Below are 18,303 nucleotides of genomic sequence, written 5' to 3' on the forward strand. Positions count from 1 at the left end.
CCCAATGCCTCGCAGGATCCAGCTCAGGGGTCCCTCCTTCCTCCACCCTGGAGTCCCCAGCTGGCTTCATCTGTCCTTCAGTCACGAGCTCCCCAAGGGACGGGCCGGGGCCCATCCCCACAGGCCGTGACGCCCAGCGCAGGCAGGACAGAGGCCGAGGCCAGCCTGTTCCAAATGCCCCGCCCGGGGCCACAGCCCAGGATCGCAAGGAAGGCCACCGCTCCAGGCCCTGGCGCTCACCTCCATGGCCTTCTTGTAGAGGGACAGCTTGCTCTTCTGGACCCGGTCCATGACGGCCTCATACTGCAGGGGACACGAGGTTCTGAGCCGAGGGCCGCGGCCTCGGGACGCTCCCCTAGGCCAAGAGGACGGGGTGTCCCTGGGATGAGGCGCAGCACCTCTCCTGGCTCTGGAGAGGGGTGACAGGCTGCCCGCCCTCCCCCGGAGCCTGCTGCTTCACAGCGACCCTCACCACGGAAGGCCACAGAGAAGCCCAAGGCATGGGTGTGCCGTGAGGTCCTTGCTGCAGACCTTGGCCAGAGCTTGGTCTGCAGCTGGGGAGTCCCCAGCCCCACACACGTGTGCACAGTCCTTCATCCTGCGTCACCGAGCCTCTGCAGGCACAGCAGTCGCTCACACGTGTCTGCACACTCTGACACACGCATGCAGAGTTCCACACGGACTCGGAGGCACACAGGCCCCCATCCCCAGCTGCCCACACGCACGCTCACCGGCCTTCTTGTGCACGCCACTCACAAGTCTACTCCAGTCACCCACAGGCAACCACAGGCCACATGCGGGCACAGCGGCCGCTGGGCCCCTGTGCCAGGGGCTTCCTCTTCTGACAGAGAAGGAAACACAGCCAGGACAGAGAGACTGGGTTATCAGGCAGGAGGAGAGCTGAGCCAGTTTGTGCCTGGGGTCTCAGGGGAGGGGTTCTGTGTTAGCTGGGAGACCAGCGAGGCACGAGCAGGTGGGCACACATACACACACCCCAAAACACCCAAGTGCACAGGGCTGGACGAGGACACATTCGCAGCCCTATGCAGGGGACGATGGGCACATGCATACGCTCCTGTGAGCAGGGGAGGATGGGCACGTGCATATGCTCCTGTGAGCATGTGTCCTTGCTCTGCAGCTCGAGCACACACACACACACACACACAGGCTCAGACACGCATGTTACACACTACAACACAGAGTTCAGCTCTGCCTGCGGGGCCCTGGCCACCTGGGAAAGGAGTGCTCTGTCCAAAACAGCCTTTGCAGCCACTGCAGCTCCTCTGACCACAGGAGGGCCCAAAATAGCCGGGCCGGGGTCCCTCCGTCACAGCAAGCTCTCTGCAGGCTCTGCCGGCAGGTCCCAGCTCAGAGGGTGCCTGCTCCAGCATCTCAAGCCTGGCCTGGCTTCTGGGGACCCACTGTGTGCTCAGAACCCCATATTTAGAATCCGGAAAGCCCAGATGGTGGATGGGCAGGTGGCGCGGGCAACCCCTTTCCATTTCTGCCAGCAGAGCCACTAACCAGAGCTGCAGCCCTGTCCATAGAGACAGAGGGGCGCATGGCTTAAGCTGAGCTCCCAGCACTTGGGAGGTAGACATATGTGTCCCATCGTGGGAGGGAAACTGAGGCACAGAGCTGGGAAGTGGCTGGGCCAGGACACCCAGGCCCAGCCAGGCCCCAGCCTCAGGTACAGCTTCTTCCCCTTCCAGGCTCAGTTGTGACTTTCCATTTTCAGTTTTACAATGATCCTTTTTCTCCAAGCAAGCATCGAGTCTGTATGCTGCCCTCCCACCCTACGCCGGGCACCGCCGCCATCACTAAGGCCCTGAGAGGCCGAGCCCCCATCCCCATATATGCAAGTCCAGCCTCCAGGCCAGCCTGCATCCTGCCTGCCCTCCAGGGAGCCCACCCGCAACCCCAGCCCTGCAGCCTCCCTGACAAGAATCTGCCAGCCTCTGCTTACACACCTCCCATGATGGGGACCTCACTTCCATGCAGCCACTCTGTCTCAGGATAGCCATGCCCTACGTATGGGTGAGAAGTCCCTTCAGATGCTAAGCAATGCCACACAACTCCCCCGCCCCAGTCTGTCTGACTCCTCCACCTTGGGCAGTCCTGCAGGGTGACTGGCTGCAAGTCTGCCTTTCTCCAGGACCATCGGCCCTGCTCCTTGGACTCAAGCCAGTTTCCAGTGATCCCTCACAACTCAGATGCCTCGGCTGGACACCCACCAGTTGCCACAGACTCTCCATAGTCTGCCGTAGCAGGTTCTTCCCAAGCGTGAGGCAGCTTGGCAGGAAGGACCCTCCATGGGGCCCTGGGACTGGGAGCTGGCCTTGGTGCCAGCGGCCAGGCCTCTGCCCTCCCCACCCACTTCAGATCACCCTCAAGCCCCAAAGCCTGGGGTACTGTCCCACCGCCACCCCCCTGCCACCCTCCACTGGCTCTGCGGGGAGGGTCAGCCCCCCACCCGCAGAGCAACTGAGAGGCTGGCGATGGGGGAGTTGCCCTCCTGCCCCCTGCACCTGCCTCACCTTCTTCCTCTGCTCCTTCTGCCTCTCCCGGAACTCCTCGAGACTCCGCAGCTCCTCGCGCAGGGTCAGGGCCAGCTGGATGTGTGAGCTGCCCACATTCTCCATTTCTGGGGGCAGAGCATGGACACTGGTCCCCGGTGTCAGACCTGATGGGCCTCAGCCCGCCACGACTCACCCATCTGGGCCAGCGCAGCCCCAGCCCAACACCTCATTTTCTGTTCCCCGAAACCCTCCACCAGCCTCAACGCCCCTGAAGACCCCATCACCTCAAGGTAGGGTACTTACGCTGCTTCAAGGAGTCAAAGGAGGCCCTCAGGGAGCTGCAAAACAGACAGGCCCAGGTCAGGAGGAGGACACGGCGGGAACCTGAAGTCCAGCTGGCCCCGGGGGACTTTTATTTTGGTGGAAAGACCCTGGGTCACTCTAGAACCAAGGGACTCTAGCCAGATGGTGACCATCCACTGGAGCCCCAAACTGTGATTTCTGGAAGGCAAAGCTCTCTGCAAATTAAGGCAATCAAACTCCTGCAATGTGGTAGGAGGTACCAATGCCCATGCCCCCACCATCCGTGCTCCGGGCTGCATTCTTAGAGAAGAGGGGACTCTCCCCCTCCCCTGAACCCACAGTCACAGCCCTCTCTCCTCTGCAGGTGCCAAATGGCCCCAGGATGAGGCTGCAGGGGAGAGGACAGTGTTCAGACGGGCTCTCAGCAGGTGGCCCAGGGGATGTTTGGAGGGGCTGGAAGGCCATAGGAGAGGTTAGCAGGGCAGGGCACCGGAGGTGAGGGGTGGGCACTGTCTGCCAGGGAGAGAGGGAGGGAGGGAGGGAAGGCCCAGCACCGGGCATGGGAGGGAATGATGGGCAGGGGGGAAGGCTGCAGAATGAGCACATAAAACACAGAACACCTGTGCAATGTGAATCTCAGATGAACGAGCACTTTTTGAGTTTAGTATGCCCCTTGTTGTATTTAAATCGTATTTTTATTTTTTATTTTTTTATTTTTTTGAGACGGAGTCTCGGTCTGTCACCAGGCTGGAGTGCAGTGGTACCACCTCAGCTCACTGCAACCCTCACCTTGAGGGTACAAGCAATTCTCCTGCCTCAGCCTCCTGAGTAGCTGAGACTACAGGTGCCTGCCACCACACCCAGCTAATTTTTGTATTTTTAGTAGAGACGGGGTTTCACCCTGTTGGCCAGGATGGTTTCAATCTCCTGGCCTCGTGATCTGCCCGCCTCAGCCTCCCACAGTGCTGGGATTACAGGCGTGAGCCACCGCGCCCGGCCTAAAACCTACTTTTTTTTCCCCCTCTTGTAACTGCCATTTCTCATCTATATTATATATACAGATCAAGCACATTTTGGCCATTTACATTTTATGGTTTCTGTTTTTTATTATTTATGTATTTTTAAATAATTTATTTATTTTACTTTAGGTGCACACTATTATCTGGCATTTCTCCGCACGTTATCCCTCCCCACCCTCCCCTCCCTTCCCAGCCCCATTGTCTCTATAGCCAAGACAATCCTAAGCGAAAAGAACAAAGCCGGAGGCATCACACTGCCACGTAAAGAATTCGTGGTTATCTGAAGTTCACATCCACCTGGACACCCGGCGTTTATCCGGCTCTCCCCGCAGCTTCTCCGTGGAGCTGCCCGCCCGCCCCCTGGCGGCCACACGGCCTCCTGACTCCCGCCAGACAGCCCTGGGGGGCGAGGGCAGCGCACCAGGCAGGCTTCTCAGGGGGCTTCTCCTCTCGATGGACACCTGGGGAAGCGGAGGCCAAGGAGGGGCAGCAACCCGCCAGGAGCCCTGGGGGTCCGGGCCTGGGGACATCTGTGGGGCCAGGCCCCTCGCCCTAAACTCGTGGATCCCAAAGTCAGGTCCACAGGCCAGCAGCAGCAGCATCCGCGGAGCCTGTTAGAAATACAGATTCTCAGGCTTCTCCCCGTCCTCCTGAGGCTGAGGCTTCGGGGTGCTGCTGGTGCCCATCCAGACGTGAGACCTGCTGGCCTGAGAGACGAGACCTCACCATCTGCCAGCCCTTTATTATCCCATTTCACAGATGAGAAGCCAAGGGTCAGAGGGATGAAGACGCTGCACCCCTGGCCGCCCTGCGGAAGGAGGCGGAACCCAGGGAGAGGAAGGAGAGGGGGTGGCTGTGTGGTGACCCCACCGTCCCTTGCGGGGCTCAGGCCTCTGACTCCTCACCAGCCATGACACCTCCAATCACGCTGCCTCCTGTCAGTGCACCCCTCGGCGCAGTGCCCCCCTTCACAGAGGCCTCCAGAAGCAGCGCGGTGCCCCGTGCCCCCACCCAGCCCTCATGCACGCCACCCTCGGGCCACCCTCCTTCATGACACAGCATCCCCAGACTTACTGCCCGGCCCTCACCTTTGGGGTCTCACATCTGACAGATACCTGAAATTCAGCTGTCCGAAACCAGACTCAGCACCTGCCCCGCAAAGCTCTCCTCCCGCAGGGCTCCCCACTCAGCCAAGATTCCCCTGTCCACCAGCTGTACACACCAGAAACCCAGGAGTCGCCCCCGGCTCTGTCCTCTCCCTTCCTTGCCACCACCTTCTATTTTATCTCCTAAATCTCGTGCCTGTCCCATGCTCGCTGCCACCGCCACCGCAGCCCCTGCCCCCCACCTTCACCTCCCACCTGTCGGCCCTGCTCTCTGCCCCTCCCCCTGTTCCTTCCAGGTGCCAGGCTCCATCTTGCCTCAGGGCCTTTGCACTTGACCATCTCTGTTGCAACGTCTTTGCCTGGCACCCTCTCCTGTCCTTTCTGAGCACTGATGTCACCGTGGGCTAACCTAGTCTGTGTCTGCACCCCCTGAACCACGAGCCCTTGAGGACAGGTGCAATGCCTGGCTCTCCTCCTCCTTGTCCCCAGGCTCATAGCCTAGACTTTCTCAACCCCAAAGCCACCTACGGGCCATCCTGGCCCATGGTCTCAGGCTGGGGGGTGCTGTAAGCACTCGCAGGTGCTGGATGCTGCTGGCCCTTTACCCAGCCCCCCACCTGGAAGCTGGAAGCCTGCCTGAACCCACAGCACTGCCAGGTGGACATTCAGCCTCTGTCCCCGCCCCAGGACAGTCTTGACAGTGACAGTCTGTGCTCGCCTTGAACTCGCGTTTGCCCCCATGCCCTGGCTGGGCTTTGGGGGCCGCATAGATGCTGGTGCTGCCTCTGCCTAGGGCAGGCTCTGGCCCCTCCAGGCCCCCTCTGCTGTCCCCTGGGCTGCCGGCCTTCCTGCCGCAGGTCCCCTGTCCCCACTGCTGGAACCATCAGGCTATCCTAGTTCTGCTCACACAAAGAGGCCCAGGACACTCCTTCTCCATTTCTTGGGCCCAGACTTTTCAAGGAGGCAGCCTTAGCTCTGTGCATGAGGGAGGAGCCCAGCTTTGCCCCAGAGCTGCCAAGGTGAACGGCCTTGAGCTCTGATCCTTCAGAGGATCTGGGAGCCCCCGCCCCATAAAGTCATTCTCTGCCCTATGAAATTCCCCCTTCCTCCCCCGCCCCCCTCCTGCCCTCCCCCACCCCCTGCTGCTGCTGCACAGAGAAACTGTCAAGATGTCCCTGAGCGCCTCTACTGGGTCTCGATCACCTGTCAAGGACAGGGTCCCTGCATAGGCCTCTACCTCCTGCCATCTGTGTCCAGTGCCTTCACGTGTAACTCATCCCATTGCCCTTTTTGACTGGGCTCTCAGGAAGCTCAGTCTGAAATTCTGTGCTCAAACAGCGTCTAGATTTCCAGTGTGTTTCCTGCTCTGTCCCCACCGCAGCCTGCCCAGCAACTGACAGGAGTGGCCCTCTTGATTCCCTGTGCTGAGGCTGTGCCCACAGCGAGCCAGCGTCAGGGGACCCCTGACAGGAACAGGGCCCGGCTCACTCCCACCAGTATCCTCAGCGAAGTCATCACTCTCTCTGAGTTCAGAGGAAGAGAAACCATGAAAAAAAAATCTCTCTGACAGGAAAACCACAGCATTTTTGGTTTGCGACAAGTAGGGGTGAGGCGGGGATGTGAGGATTCAAACTCGCACCCCTTGGTGGCTGCCCTGCTCACCAACCACAGAGGGGCTGCAGGAAGCTGGCCCAGCCCTGCCTGCCTCAATTTTCCTTTGTCTTCCAAAACCCTGCCCTGTGCAGCTTCGGGGGGCACATGGCACCCCCAGCACCTTACCTGAGACGGGAGGAGCAATAGGGGGTGGGGACGACAGGTTTCTGGGGGAGGTGGCATTTCAGGCAGGCCTTGAGGGATGGGTGGGGCTGGGCAGGGGAGGAACAGGGAACCTGCCGGAGCAAAGGCCCAGAGGCTGGAAGGGAGAGTCAGGCGCAGTCTCTGCAGGGCTGGACACCCGATGTCAGCAGTATTGATGAGCCCCCTGCTAATCCTAGCTGGTTCTGTTTGTTTGTTTTTGAGACAAAGTCTCTCTCTGCAGCCCAGTAGAGCGATCTGGGCTCACTGCAACCCCCGCCTCCTGGGCTGAAGCGATGCTTCTGTTTCAGCCTCCCGAGTAGCTGGGACTACAGGCTCATGCCACCATGCCCAGCTAATTTGTGTATTTTTGGTAGAGATGGGGTTTCACCATGTTGCTCAGGCTGGTCTTGAACTCCTGTCCTCAGGTCGGCCCCCCAAAGTGCTGGGATTACAGGTGTGAGGCACCTCGCCCGGCCTAATGCTGTCTTTAAAAGGCACTGAAAGAGCTGGTGGGGATCCCTAGAGTTTGGGGACTGGGTCTTACTTGTCCATCGTCCATTGCCACTGGCCCATGGATGCTTGCTGAGGTAACATGCGAAGGAGGTACATGTCAGAAATCACCTAAGATGTAACCTCCTGTTAATTTCAGTGGCCTGAGCCTTCAAGCCTGAGGGTTACTCCTGGCTGGTTTGAGGGCAGGGGATGTGCAGAAATGCGGCACCTTCAGGCAGCGGGGCTGGGGACTCCGGCCAGTTCCGGCCTCAGTGCTCACTAGGCTATTTATGGGGCCACTTACCAACCTGGCTTTTGTCCTGGTTCTGCAGCCTGTCCCCAGCCTTCCCATCCCCCCAGCTCCTGCCTGTTCTTTAAGGGGTATCCCACAGACCTGGGGGGCAGCTGGGGCCTCAGGGAAGCCAGGGGCTTCCTGTCCTCAGGGATGGGCCACAAACCCCCATGCTGAGCAACCGGGCTACCTTTCCTGAGGGCCAACACACACAGCCCCAGGAGTCCAAGAGGAGGCAGGTCCCCAGCCACCGCTCATCCTTCCCCACCAGAAGCCCTTCAGGTTGGCATGGGGAAAGGTAACCTGGTCTAAGCCAAGACTCTGACAGTGAGGCGAGGCAGGGTGTCCGGGAGGGCTTCCTGGAAGAGGTGGGGCATAAGAGGGCCCTGATGCAACGGACTAGGAAGGAGAAGGACGTCACCCTCAGTGTGCTGGGCTCTGGCTAAGGGATGGCAAAGCCCTTTATTTTATTTCATCTTAAATTAATGAATCCTCCTGACGCATCCAGGCCACGACACATAGTAGGTCCTCAATTAAATGGTGACTACATGGATGGAGGGTGGACGCTTGGCCTACACTGGAAAGAACAGCTGCATGGTCTCGGCATCACTACTTCATGCCACGTGGGTCAGCAGCAACACTTAGGGAGCCCCACTGTGTGCAGTGACTCGGCCCAGTGCAGGAGGTGAGTGGGGGTGGGCTCCCTCCCTCCCGGGAGGCCCCCAGTCCACTGCACTGGCTCTTCCCTGCTCCTCTGGCCGCCCATGACGCGGAGCTCGGGCTCTTCAGGTTTCACCCGTGCCACTTCCCCGCCTGCCCTGGGAAGCTCTGTGTCTGGGTTGCTGGCCCGGGGGTTTGTTTCTGCCTTTCCTGCTGCTGCTTTGGCTGCGCCTGGGGCCCGGGACTCCTCACCCCAGCTCAGTTCCCCCGGCAGGCACAAGGCCAGCTCTGACAGTGCTCCCAGCCCTGGTCTGCGGCTCCCCTTCCAGGGTCTCCCAGCCTCTAGCTGCCCAGGTGGTTTTCTCAAGGGCCTGTGGTTCTGAGCCAGGGAGGGGCTGGGTCCTAAAGGAAATGGTCTAGGCTGCCGGCTCGGGCCTCTCGGCAGGGGACTACAGCTCACCTGATGTCTGAAGGGCTGGAGCTGGGCCCCTGGGCCCTGGGGGTTGTCATTAGCACCCCTGTGGCTTGGCACTCTCTGCCTGTCCTTGTGACTGCCCAGAACACCTCTCCAAGTGACCACGCCCTTCCGCAGGTGCAGACCCTGGACTCAGACAGGGAGGACCATCCAGGACCACGCAGGGGATAAGTGAGGGCAGACCCCGCCCCACCTGGCCTTGCAAAACCACGGCACACTCAGGGCCACCCAGAGCCTCCACTCGGCCCCTTCCTAGTCACACAAACGGAGCAAGATGCTGCCTACCTCCCCCTTCCCGCAGCCCACCCTGCTCCCCACCCCCACTGCATTTTCCCGTGGGTAGCTTCTCCTTCCCTGCTGTAAATCCCCTGTGACTCACAACCCCCTGAGCCTGCGTCACACACACTCCAGCGTGGCTCCCATCGTGCCCTGCCAGGGGCTGTCCTGTCCGCCTCTCCTGAGTCTCCAGTTCTCCCCATGAGGTACCCTGTCTTTCCGGGAAAGTACTCTTCCAGCTGGCCTGGAGGCCGGGAGGGGCTCCCCCAGCGGTGCTGCCAGGCCCGCACAGCCGCCCCTCCCCTGCCTGAGAGCTCTGGGCACTGCTTCCCGCAGAAGCCACCTCCCCACGGACGCCCATTCACTCCTCAGCATGTCATGAGCCCTCCTCTGTGCCCAGCCTGCACCTGGCCCTCAGCGCTTCCCTTGGGAGGCCCTCAGAGTAGATCTGCCCAGCAGCTCACTGGAGTGGGAGATGAGAAGAGGCGAAGCGACTTGCCCACAGACCACAGCTCCCAGTGGCTGGGCCGGGAGCGGAGCTCCGAGGGATCCCGAGAGCGCCTGTCCTCCCAGGGCTGCGTACACACTTTCTGGCCTCACACATACAACCTTCCGGCATTGCACGTGGATCTCCCCGGCTCACGCCACGTGGAAGCCTTCCTGCAATCGCTCCTGGCTGGAAGCAGGAGCCACCAGGGTCCCCAGTGTCTTTGGGGGACCTTCAGACTATGGCACTTTCAGTCCCTGTCTCGGGGAGCAGGCAGGAGGGAAAGGGGGTCCGCAGCAGCTGCAGGTCGGGCCTCAGCACCCCTCAGCAGGATGACGCTGCAGAGCCTTTTCAAGATCTTGGAAGCCGGCAGTCTGTCTGCCCCTCGACCTGGCTCTGTCCTCACCCAGGGGGCAGTCTGGGCCTTCTCAGAGCAGCCCCTGCATGCCACTGTTACGGTGGCACTGTCCTGACCTCAGCCTCCTCTCCTCCTCCCTCCTCCAGCGCCAGCGGTCTGCGCGCAGAGATCTGCAGGGCTGGAGACCCCCTGCTTCATCAGAGCCACTCCCCTGATAGCCTCCCCTACAGCCAGGCCTCAGCTAAGCCCCTGGGCCCACTGCCTCCGTTGAGGAGGGCTGCGCGATTATCCCATCACTGATGAGGAAATGGAGGCACGGTGCGTGTCGGCAGCAGCCCCTGGACAGACAACTGCTGGGTGAGGAGCTGGTGCTGGAACCCGGGTGTGTCCCCTCCCGGCCCGGGCCCTGGCTACATGTCCATCCTTGAAGCCCAGGCTGAGCCAGTGCTGCAGGGGGCTTGCCTGCCAGAGAAGAAGCCTGTCACCTGCCCCATCAGGACTTCAGCGGAGGCCGCCCACGCTGGTGCAGGCTTTGCTGCAAATGACAGAGGATGGATGGCCTCCTGCCTCCCCTGCCCAGACCCTTTCCAGCACTCAGACCCTCGGGTTTTCTCCCACACAGAACCTGGCCTTACTCTGAATACCCGATAACCCAGTACCAAAGGAGGGGTCCCAATGCCTCCTGAGCAATCCAAACCTTCCCTGGTTCTGCCCAGCCTACCCCATGCCAGGAAGCGCTAAACCTCCTCTCAAGGCCCAGAAACTGCCAGCAGAGGAGAGGAGTGAGCCCCAGGGCCCAGGATCTCTTACTTGATCTCCGTCTGGCCGCCTGCCTTCCGTGCGATCTGCACCAGCTCCTTCCCGTACCGCTCCTCCGCCTGGGCCCTGCACAGACAGCGCATTTGAAACTCATCAGTGACTTGTCCCCTTGGTCCCCCAAGCTGGGGAGGCCCAGGTTTGAGGGAACACAGGAGAATCGTACTCCTGACTTCTTTTTTTTTTTTTTTTTTTTTTTGAGATGGAGTTTCGCTCTTGTTACCCAGGCTGGAGTGCAATGGCGCAATCTCGGCTCACCGCAACCTCCGCCTCCTGGGTTCAGGCAATTCTCCTGCCTCAGCCTCCTGAGTAGCTGGGATTACAGGCACGCGCCACCATGCCCAGCTGATATTTTTTTTGTATTTTTAGTAGAGACAGGGTTTCACCATGTTGGCCAGGATGGTCTCCATCTATTGACCTTGTGATCTGTCCGCCTTGGCCTCCCAAAGTGCTGAGATTACAGGCGTGAGCGACGACACCCAGCCCAGATTTCCACAACTCTTTTTTTTTTTTTTTTTTTTGAGACGGAGTTTCGCTCTTGTTGCCCAGGCTGGAGTGCAATGGAGCCATCTCGGCTCACCGCAACCTCCGCCTCCTGGGCTCAGGCAATTCTCCTGCCTCAGCCTCCTAAGTAGCTGGGATTACAGGCATGCGCCACCACACCCAGCTACTTTTTTGTATTTTTAGTAGAGACGGGGTTTCACCATGTCGACCAGGATGGTCTCGATCTCTTGACCTCGTGATCCACCCGCCTCGGCCTCCCAAAGTGCTGGGATTACAGGCTTGAGCCACCGCGCCCGGCTATTCCTGACTTCTTAAAGCAAGGAATGTTCTGAGAGGGCTGGGTTGGGACAGGGGCCCAGGCCACTGCCAGAGGAGCCGGGTGGAGGGCACCTGCCTCCTGCCCTGCGTTCCCTGTGGCCTGCCTGGCAGCTCACCTCTGCCTCAGCAGCTCCTCCATGTCCTTGCACATCTTCCTGCCATCCAGCAGCCGCTGCAACAGCACCTCATAGCCTGTGTGGGCTGTGAAGTCCCTGCACTGTGACACAGGACAGAAGGACACATGAGGGCCACGGCCACGGCACTGGGCACAGCCCCGGGGGCCCTCCCACCGCCTTCGGGAACAGCCTCTCTCCTGCCTCCGTCTCCCCTGCTCAGGGCAAGCTCTTGGGATTCCAGACCTGGCCTCATGAAGGAAGGGACACAGGAGGTCCCCTGGCATCTGCAGAGGCCACAGGTGCGTCCACGAGCCCCACCCAGCTGACAGGGCCGGGGGTGCCTGGCCTGGCAGCAGAGCTCGAAGGCTGGGACGCATTAGCGTGAAAGCGATGGGAAGAGCTGCCCATAAGTCCCCCGATGACAGCCAGCCCCAAAATTCACTCAGTCATGGTGCCACCTTCCCAATATCCCTAACTCAGCTAAGTGGGGAAACTGAGGTGCAGCGGGGTGACATTCGACCTCATCCAGAGTAGCCCAGCTGGAAGGTGGCTGGCCTGGCCTTGAACCCCAGGCTGTCTGGCTCGAGTCCCTGTCTCTCACCCCAGCACTGTACAGTCTCCGTGACCATCACAGCAATTACAGTTTCTTGGCCACCAGCCATGTGCCAGACGCTGTGCTGGGCTCTCTGTGGGCTCCGGAATCCCTCGCGAAGATCCAGGGAGGTAGGCAGGGAGGGTGACTTCCGTCAAGGCCAGAGCACACAAAAGCACACCTTACATTCACCTCTGGACTTAGGTGGGGTGGGGGCCTCAGAGAACTCTCCAGGGACAGCTACCCTCTGCTGCCTGGCACTTGCCCAGCTCGCCCTGGCTATCATTCCCGGCCCACCCAATCTCCTTCCTCCTCGTGCGGTAGATGCCAGGCGTGTGTCTGAGCCGCCAGTGTGGGAAGTTGGGGAGGGAGGTTGTTAAGGACTATGAGGGAACGAGGTCTCCCAGGACATCCCCAGGCCTGGGGTCCCAGAGCCAGGCTCTCCCTCAACTCCCTCGGCTCTCCCGGGCCCTGCACGCAGGCTTACTCCAGGGCAGCTCGAGGGGCACTGGGGGGAGGCAGCGCTTTTGCCACCAACTACACCTGACGTGTCAGAGCAGGCCTGACACTCCGAACCTAGTCTGTCTTCTGTCTATCCCTGAAGACCCCCAAAGCCTCAGGGACTGGGGAAGAAGCCCCAGCCCCCCTGACCACACATGCACCCGCCAAGGTCACCAACTCCAAGGTCACACACACACACCGCTCCAGGGTCACACACACTTCGCTTGACTCAGGGAAAGCCTGGTGCTCCTTCCCCTGACCTGTGTCTCCCTCAAATGCCCCCTTAGGGGTACGCGGAGAACAGGGGTGGGGTCCAAATCAAGGAGCGCTCCCTGCAGGAAGAGGCATCTGAGTCACGTGCTGGAAGGAGAAGGTATTCTCCAAGGTCTAAGGAGAATCAGAAATAGCAGGGAGGGGGAGCAATGGCATAAATTGTCACAACAGGTGCCGCCCACCCCTGCCCCAACTCCAGCCCACCCTCAGCAGACTCAGAAGGGTGGACTCTCCTGGCCTGTAGGACACTTAGGACCCCAAGCTCTTACCCCCTCCGTAAGCAGCCCTAGAAATTCCTGGGGAGGGCTTGGCCCAGGCTCAGCTGTCCACAGAGCAACAAGCAGGTGTCTGGCCGGGAAGACCCCCCCAGCCTCAGGGCAGGCATCCACCCCCACGTCCGAGCTGGCGTCACTGGCCTGGCCTGGCCCAGGCTTCCATTTCCGCGGCTTTGGTGGCAGCTGTTTGCAGCCAGCCGGCCTCCCCTTCCCATCCCCCAGCCTCTGCCCTGGCTCCAGACCCTCAGGTCAGAGCTTGCGGCGTCTGGGAAGAAGAGCAAATCTGGAGCCTCAGCCTCCTGCCTCTGCCCGGGGGGGTCCTGCTGAGCGGGACACCGGCATTCAGGTCAGAATGCCACAGACCCCCGCCCCAGAACTGGGAAGCACCTTGTGCGGCTCCCCTCACTCTTGGGGAAACTGAGGCCAGAGAAGGCAATGGCTTGCCTGAGGCTGCAGAGTCAGGACGAGAATCTAGACTCTCAGGGGACCTGTCATTTCTTCCTGACACCTCTGGGAGAGGCCACCTGGAGCCCAGCCCACCCCCAGCCCTGAAGTCAAGGGAACCCTTCTTCTGTCCCTGCGGCGGCCCCCAGAGTGGAAAGAGACGCAAGCAGAACCTACGTTGGCCATTCCGGAGGCGTCAGGAGGCGGCAAGAGGCCCTGCAGGCTTCGTCCCGCGTGCTCAAGTCCCCAGAGGCTGCAGGCTCTAGGATCCCACCCGGTCACCCGCTCAGAGCTCCAGGCTGCTGGCAGGGGCTGTGGCCGAGTGAGCTACTGTCACAAGGGCCAGGCTGTTCCGAGGAAGTGCCTGACACTCCAGGGGCTGCTCATGATGCCTCCCAGCCCTGCACCCCTTCCCCCAACCTGCGCCCTCCTCCTTCACCCCCACCCCCGCCACCTCCTCAAGAGCATGGGTCTGACTCAGTGCTCTGAGCTGGGAGAGTCAGGCTCAGGATGCTGTTAAGGAAATGAATGAACCAATCATCCCATAAAGTCATCAGTCGTGCGGGTCCACCCAGCACCGGTGTCACCCCCAGGGGCCTACCCTAGCTGTCCCCCACTCCTCTTCCCTCCCTCTTCCCTCCCCCTGTCCGCCCTCTGTCACCCGATGCTGCCTGTGGCCCTGGCCATTGAGTCTCTATCAAGTCCACCTGCCACACACGGTGCCAGGGGCAGCATGGCATTATCTTCCCAACCACAACGCTGATCCCAGGAGGAAACAACGGGGACAGGAGGCCCAAACAGGGAAAGAGACTGCCCAAAGCCACTCAGTGGGTCAAGGGCAGAGTTTGGGATCTGAACCCAGACCAACCTGTCCCCAAAACCATATACCCATATCAGCCATTCAGTAGACAGCCCAGGAACCATATTCTGTTTTGGAACACCCAAACATTATTTGAAAAAAGAACTCTCAAAAATGATTACTCAAATTCTCTCCACCTCAAATCAAAGCTGTATTTCGGGGTATAATTCGGTTACTGTGGATTCAGAGGCTAGCCAGCTGCCCGGGCTGGGTCGGAGGATCGCTGCCCTGGAGAACCAGTGAACACCCAGTGGCCACGGCCCAGCCACGTGGCACCCAGGACAACCCGTCTTGGACGAGGGGTGCCAAGTGAGGAGCGGGCACAGTCCCTTCCTCTGGGAGGCTCACTTGAGCCAAATGTGGGACCCAGCCCTTGCCGTCCATGGCGTGTGGTCATCGGCTCCAGGCTGCAGCCCAGAACTCCAGGAGGAAACATGTTCCTGCCTCCGCCTCAAGGCAGCGCCGCAAAGGCCTGGGTGCCCCGTTCTGTCCAGGGACAGTCCCCCGGCTTCATTCTCTGGCGGGTGTTGGTGTGAGCCAGGGCGAGGCCTGTGAGCCGGCCAGGGCCCCACCGCGCCCCACTGGTTCAGTGGCACAGAAGCCTCGGGGCCTACCGCCACTTCCCCCTTTCCCTGCCCATAACACTCTTGGTGGCTGCAGGGGCGAGACCACAGACACCAGGGCCTAAAGCAACTCGTTTGACCTCTCAGGACCTGGTTTCCTCACTGAAGAGGCGGGGACAGGAGGCTAGCCCCTTTCCGGGCCCTGATAGCCCACCCATCTAGGGCACAGTGCCACTCGCGTGGGCTGCAGGTCAGAGAGGCACTCGGGCCTGTTTGAGAGTCTGTGAACCCCTGACTCGATGCGGGTTCACACCTGCCCTGACCCTGGCCCTCTCAGCTCGTTTCCTTCTCTGTGAAAATGGGCTCATAGTGTCAACACACAGAGGTGACCTGAGAAGCAAGTGAAATCGCGCGCATAGGGGAGAGCAGCGGACTCAAGATCGGGCTCGCCGCAAGGCGGATACTGGGCTAAGGATGGCAATGCCCATTTTACAGATGGGGAAAAGGCAACCCAGAGAGGCTACCCATTCTGCCCAGGGACCTGCAGGGCACAGCCGGGATATGACCCAGAGAGGCCACGCCGTGACCTTGGCTGGTGACCTCCCGTTCCTTGCCCTCTCTGCAAGCCCCACACTCAGGGCCTGTCACCCAGCGACAGTTCAGGCAGCAGCAGCTCCCCGAGCCCTCCCACCTGCCTGCCACCTCCCCCACCAGACACAGCCTTCCTCAGCAAGGGCCAGACTGGAAGAAATGAGTCACCTCGTCACCTCCCCTCGCCCTACACACCTTCCTCCACCAGAGGGTCGGTTTCAAGGGGAGCAGAACCTTTTTCAAATGTTCCCTTGCCTGGCACTCCAGGATACAGCATCTGTCGAAGGGCAGCGAAGCCTCCAACCTTGGAGGGAGATGCCTGGGTTTCGGTCCCAGTTCCCATCTGCTATGTCCAAGAACTGGCACTGAAATCTTACCTGGGAACCAAGTAGGGGTCATGGAAGGTAGCCAGAAAGAGCTGCCTGGTCACTCTGTCCATGAGAACAGCCTGACGGGGAGAGAGGGGCTCCAAGCAGAAGCTGCGTGGAGCAGCCTGCTGGGTGCAGCTGGTGGGGGGGGGGTCGGAAGTGGAAGGGTGTAGGGAACGGAGTGGTCAGGGACTCCAGGGGGCATGGCCACCAAAGAACGTGCCCAGGTGCCAGGGAGAGAAAGAGCTGACCGGTGTGCGTTCGCTGTCACCAGTTACAACAGTACCAGGGCAGTGAGGTATTTCTCCCCACGACAGTCATGACCCCATGCCCCACCCACCCATGGAGACCCCAGAGGCAGCTGGCAGTGGGGTGTGGGTACCCCAAGGCCAGGGAGGAAACCAACCCTGCTCTCCTTTCCCCATCAGAGGTTTCCAATGAAAGTCCGGGGGACTGGGGCGCTTTGAGTGGAATGACAGAGTGAAGCGTGAGGCAAGGTTGGACTGGATTGGGGTGCACCTGAAGATGACTGGAAAAGCTCCAGTATGGGCCCACAGGTGGGGAAGCAAGACCGAGCAGAGGCCTTGAAGGTAGAGGAAAGAAAAGTGTTTCCGCCTGCCCCCTACCCAGTTCAAAACCACCTTGTAAAAGGCTTCCCCGTCTTGCTGAAAATCTTTCTAATGGCTGACACGTTCTTGGGTTGAGAGGTTCTTCCCTTTCTGAAAACATTTTTAAAAGATCATCTTTTTTGGTAGGTGAAGAGATGGAACAGGCGTCTGTAGATTCCCTGCCTGTCATCTCAGAGGCCTCGGGAGCCAGGGCCGGCTGTGTGGGAGCCGCGTGTGCTGGGCGGCTGGCCTCCCTCACACCAGCAGGGACTTCTGCAGCCGGGGTAGCTGACTGTGGGTTTGCTAACACCTAGTTTCCTGTTGCTTGTCTTCTGTGGACTGAAAACGTGGGGTAGGATGCGCCAAGCTCCGTGCAGGCAGAGGGGGGTGTCTCAGGTTCCCCACTGGATCCCGGCACCCGGTGCCTGCACACAGCCCTGCTCACAGTCACGCTGTGAAGGGCTGGAGAAGTGTCTTGGTGAGGCCCTCTAGAGGACAAGGCTCTATGACTGCTGGTTCCTGAGGTGCCCTGTGAAGGGGACCAGATCGTCTGCCTGCAGATTCAGTGACCCATTCCGCAGCACCTTGAAAGAAGCCAGACAAACTGGTCCCCTGTACTTCTTATAACAGTCCTCTGAGGCAGGTATTATCATCCCCATTGTATAGATAGGGAAACTGAGGCACGGGAGGGATAAGTCGATGGGTAGCAGCCAGGCTCCTTCCACTGCCCTACAGTCAGTACCCTACAATGGGACTCCTCTCCACCATTACTGGTTGGCAAATTGAGGCAAGCAAAGGACCAAACACTCAGGTACAATTTGGATGGATGGATGGATAAATGGATGGATGGATGGATGGATGGATGGATGGGTGAATGGAAGGATGGATAAATGGGTGGATGGATGGGTGGATGAGTACATGGGTGGGTGGATGGGTGGATGGGTAGACGGGTGAGTGGATGGATGGACTGGTGGATGAGTGGGCAAATGGAGGGATGGGTAGATGGGTGGATGGATGGATGGGTAGATTGGCAAATGGGTGGATGAATGGAGGGATGGGCACATGGGTGGATGGGTAGATGGGTGAGTGGGTGGATGGGTGGATGGGTAGATGGGTGGGCAGACGGATGGATGAATGGATGAGTGGGTGAGTGGATGGATGGATGGATGGATGGATGGGTAGACTGGTGAATGGGTGGATGAATGGAGGGATGGGCACATGGGTGGAGGGTAGATGGGTGAGTGGGTGGATGGGTGGATGGGTAGATGGGTGGGCAGACGGATGGATGGATGGATGGATGGATGCATGAATGGATGGGTAGACTGGTGAATGGGTGGATGAATGGAGGGATTGGTAGATGGGTGGATGGGTAGATGGGTGAGTGGGTGGATGGGTGGACAGGTAGATGGGTGGGTGGATGGATGGGTGGGTGGGTGGATGGATGGATGGATGGATGGATGGATGGATGAGTGGGTGAGTGGATAGATGGATGGATGACCTCAGTAAACAAGGCAGTTGCTTACCCAGAAAATCTGGGAAGAGATGATTGGAGGGAAGGGAGGATTCCAAGCCCAAGCTGTGGAGGAATTGCTGAGGAACAGTCTCACCGGCAGATCTCTGTGGGGCCATCAGGAGCAGAGGGAGCATTAGAGGCTGGAATTTCCCAAACCAGGCCAGGACTCATAGGGCAA

General features: G+C 59.9%; 1 protein-coding gene and 1 long non-coding RNA gene across 3 annotated transcripts in view; one reads left to right on the top strand and one right to left on the bottom strand.

Annotated features, from left to right (window-relative positions):
• Positions 1-18,303, bottom strand: part of PSTPIP1 (proline-serine-threonine phosphatase interacting protein 1) — a 43,408-nt gene that overhangs the window by 8,522 nt on the left and 16,583 nt on the right. The window contains exons 2-6 of one of the 2 annotated variants that reach the window (XM_003942983.4): positions 11,539-11,639; positions 10,595-10,669; positions 2,823-2,857; positions 2,538-2,644; positions 241-303 (exon numbers count right to left, since the gene is read on the bottom strand). In XM_003942983.4, coding sequence (XP_003943032.1) covers positions 241-303; positions 2,538-2,644; positions 2,823-2,857; positions 10,595-10,669; positions 11,539-11,639 — 381 coding nt within the window. The remainder of the gene's footprint in view (positions 1-240; positions 304-2,537; positions 2,645-2,822; positions 2,858-10,594; positions 10,670-11,538; positions 11,640-18,303) is intronic. The other variant, XM_010330839.3, reaches the window with a different exon arrangement.
• On the top strand, positions 301-6,052 carry LOC141583453 (uncharacterized). Its single transcript, XR_012516065.1, has 3 exons — positions 301-2,037; positions 2,156-3,294; positions 3,971-6,052. It is a non-coding gene; the product is annotated as an uncharacterized LOC141583453 (long non-coding RNA).

Source organism: Saimiri boliviensis, chromosome 2 (assembly GCF_048565385.1).
Source record: "Saimiri boliviensis isolate mSaiBol1 chromosome 2, mSaiBol1.pri, whole genome shotgun sequence".
In the NCBI taxonomy this organism is placed as follows: Eukaryota; Metazoa; Chordata; class Mammalia; order Primates; family Cebidae; genus Saimiri; species Saimiri boliviensis.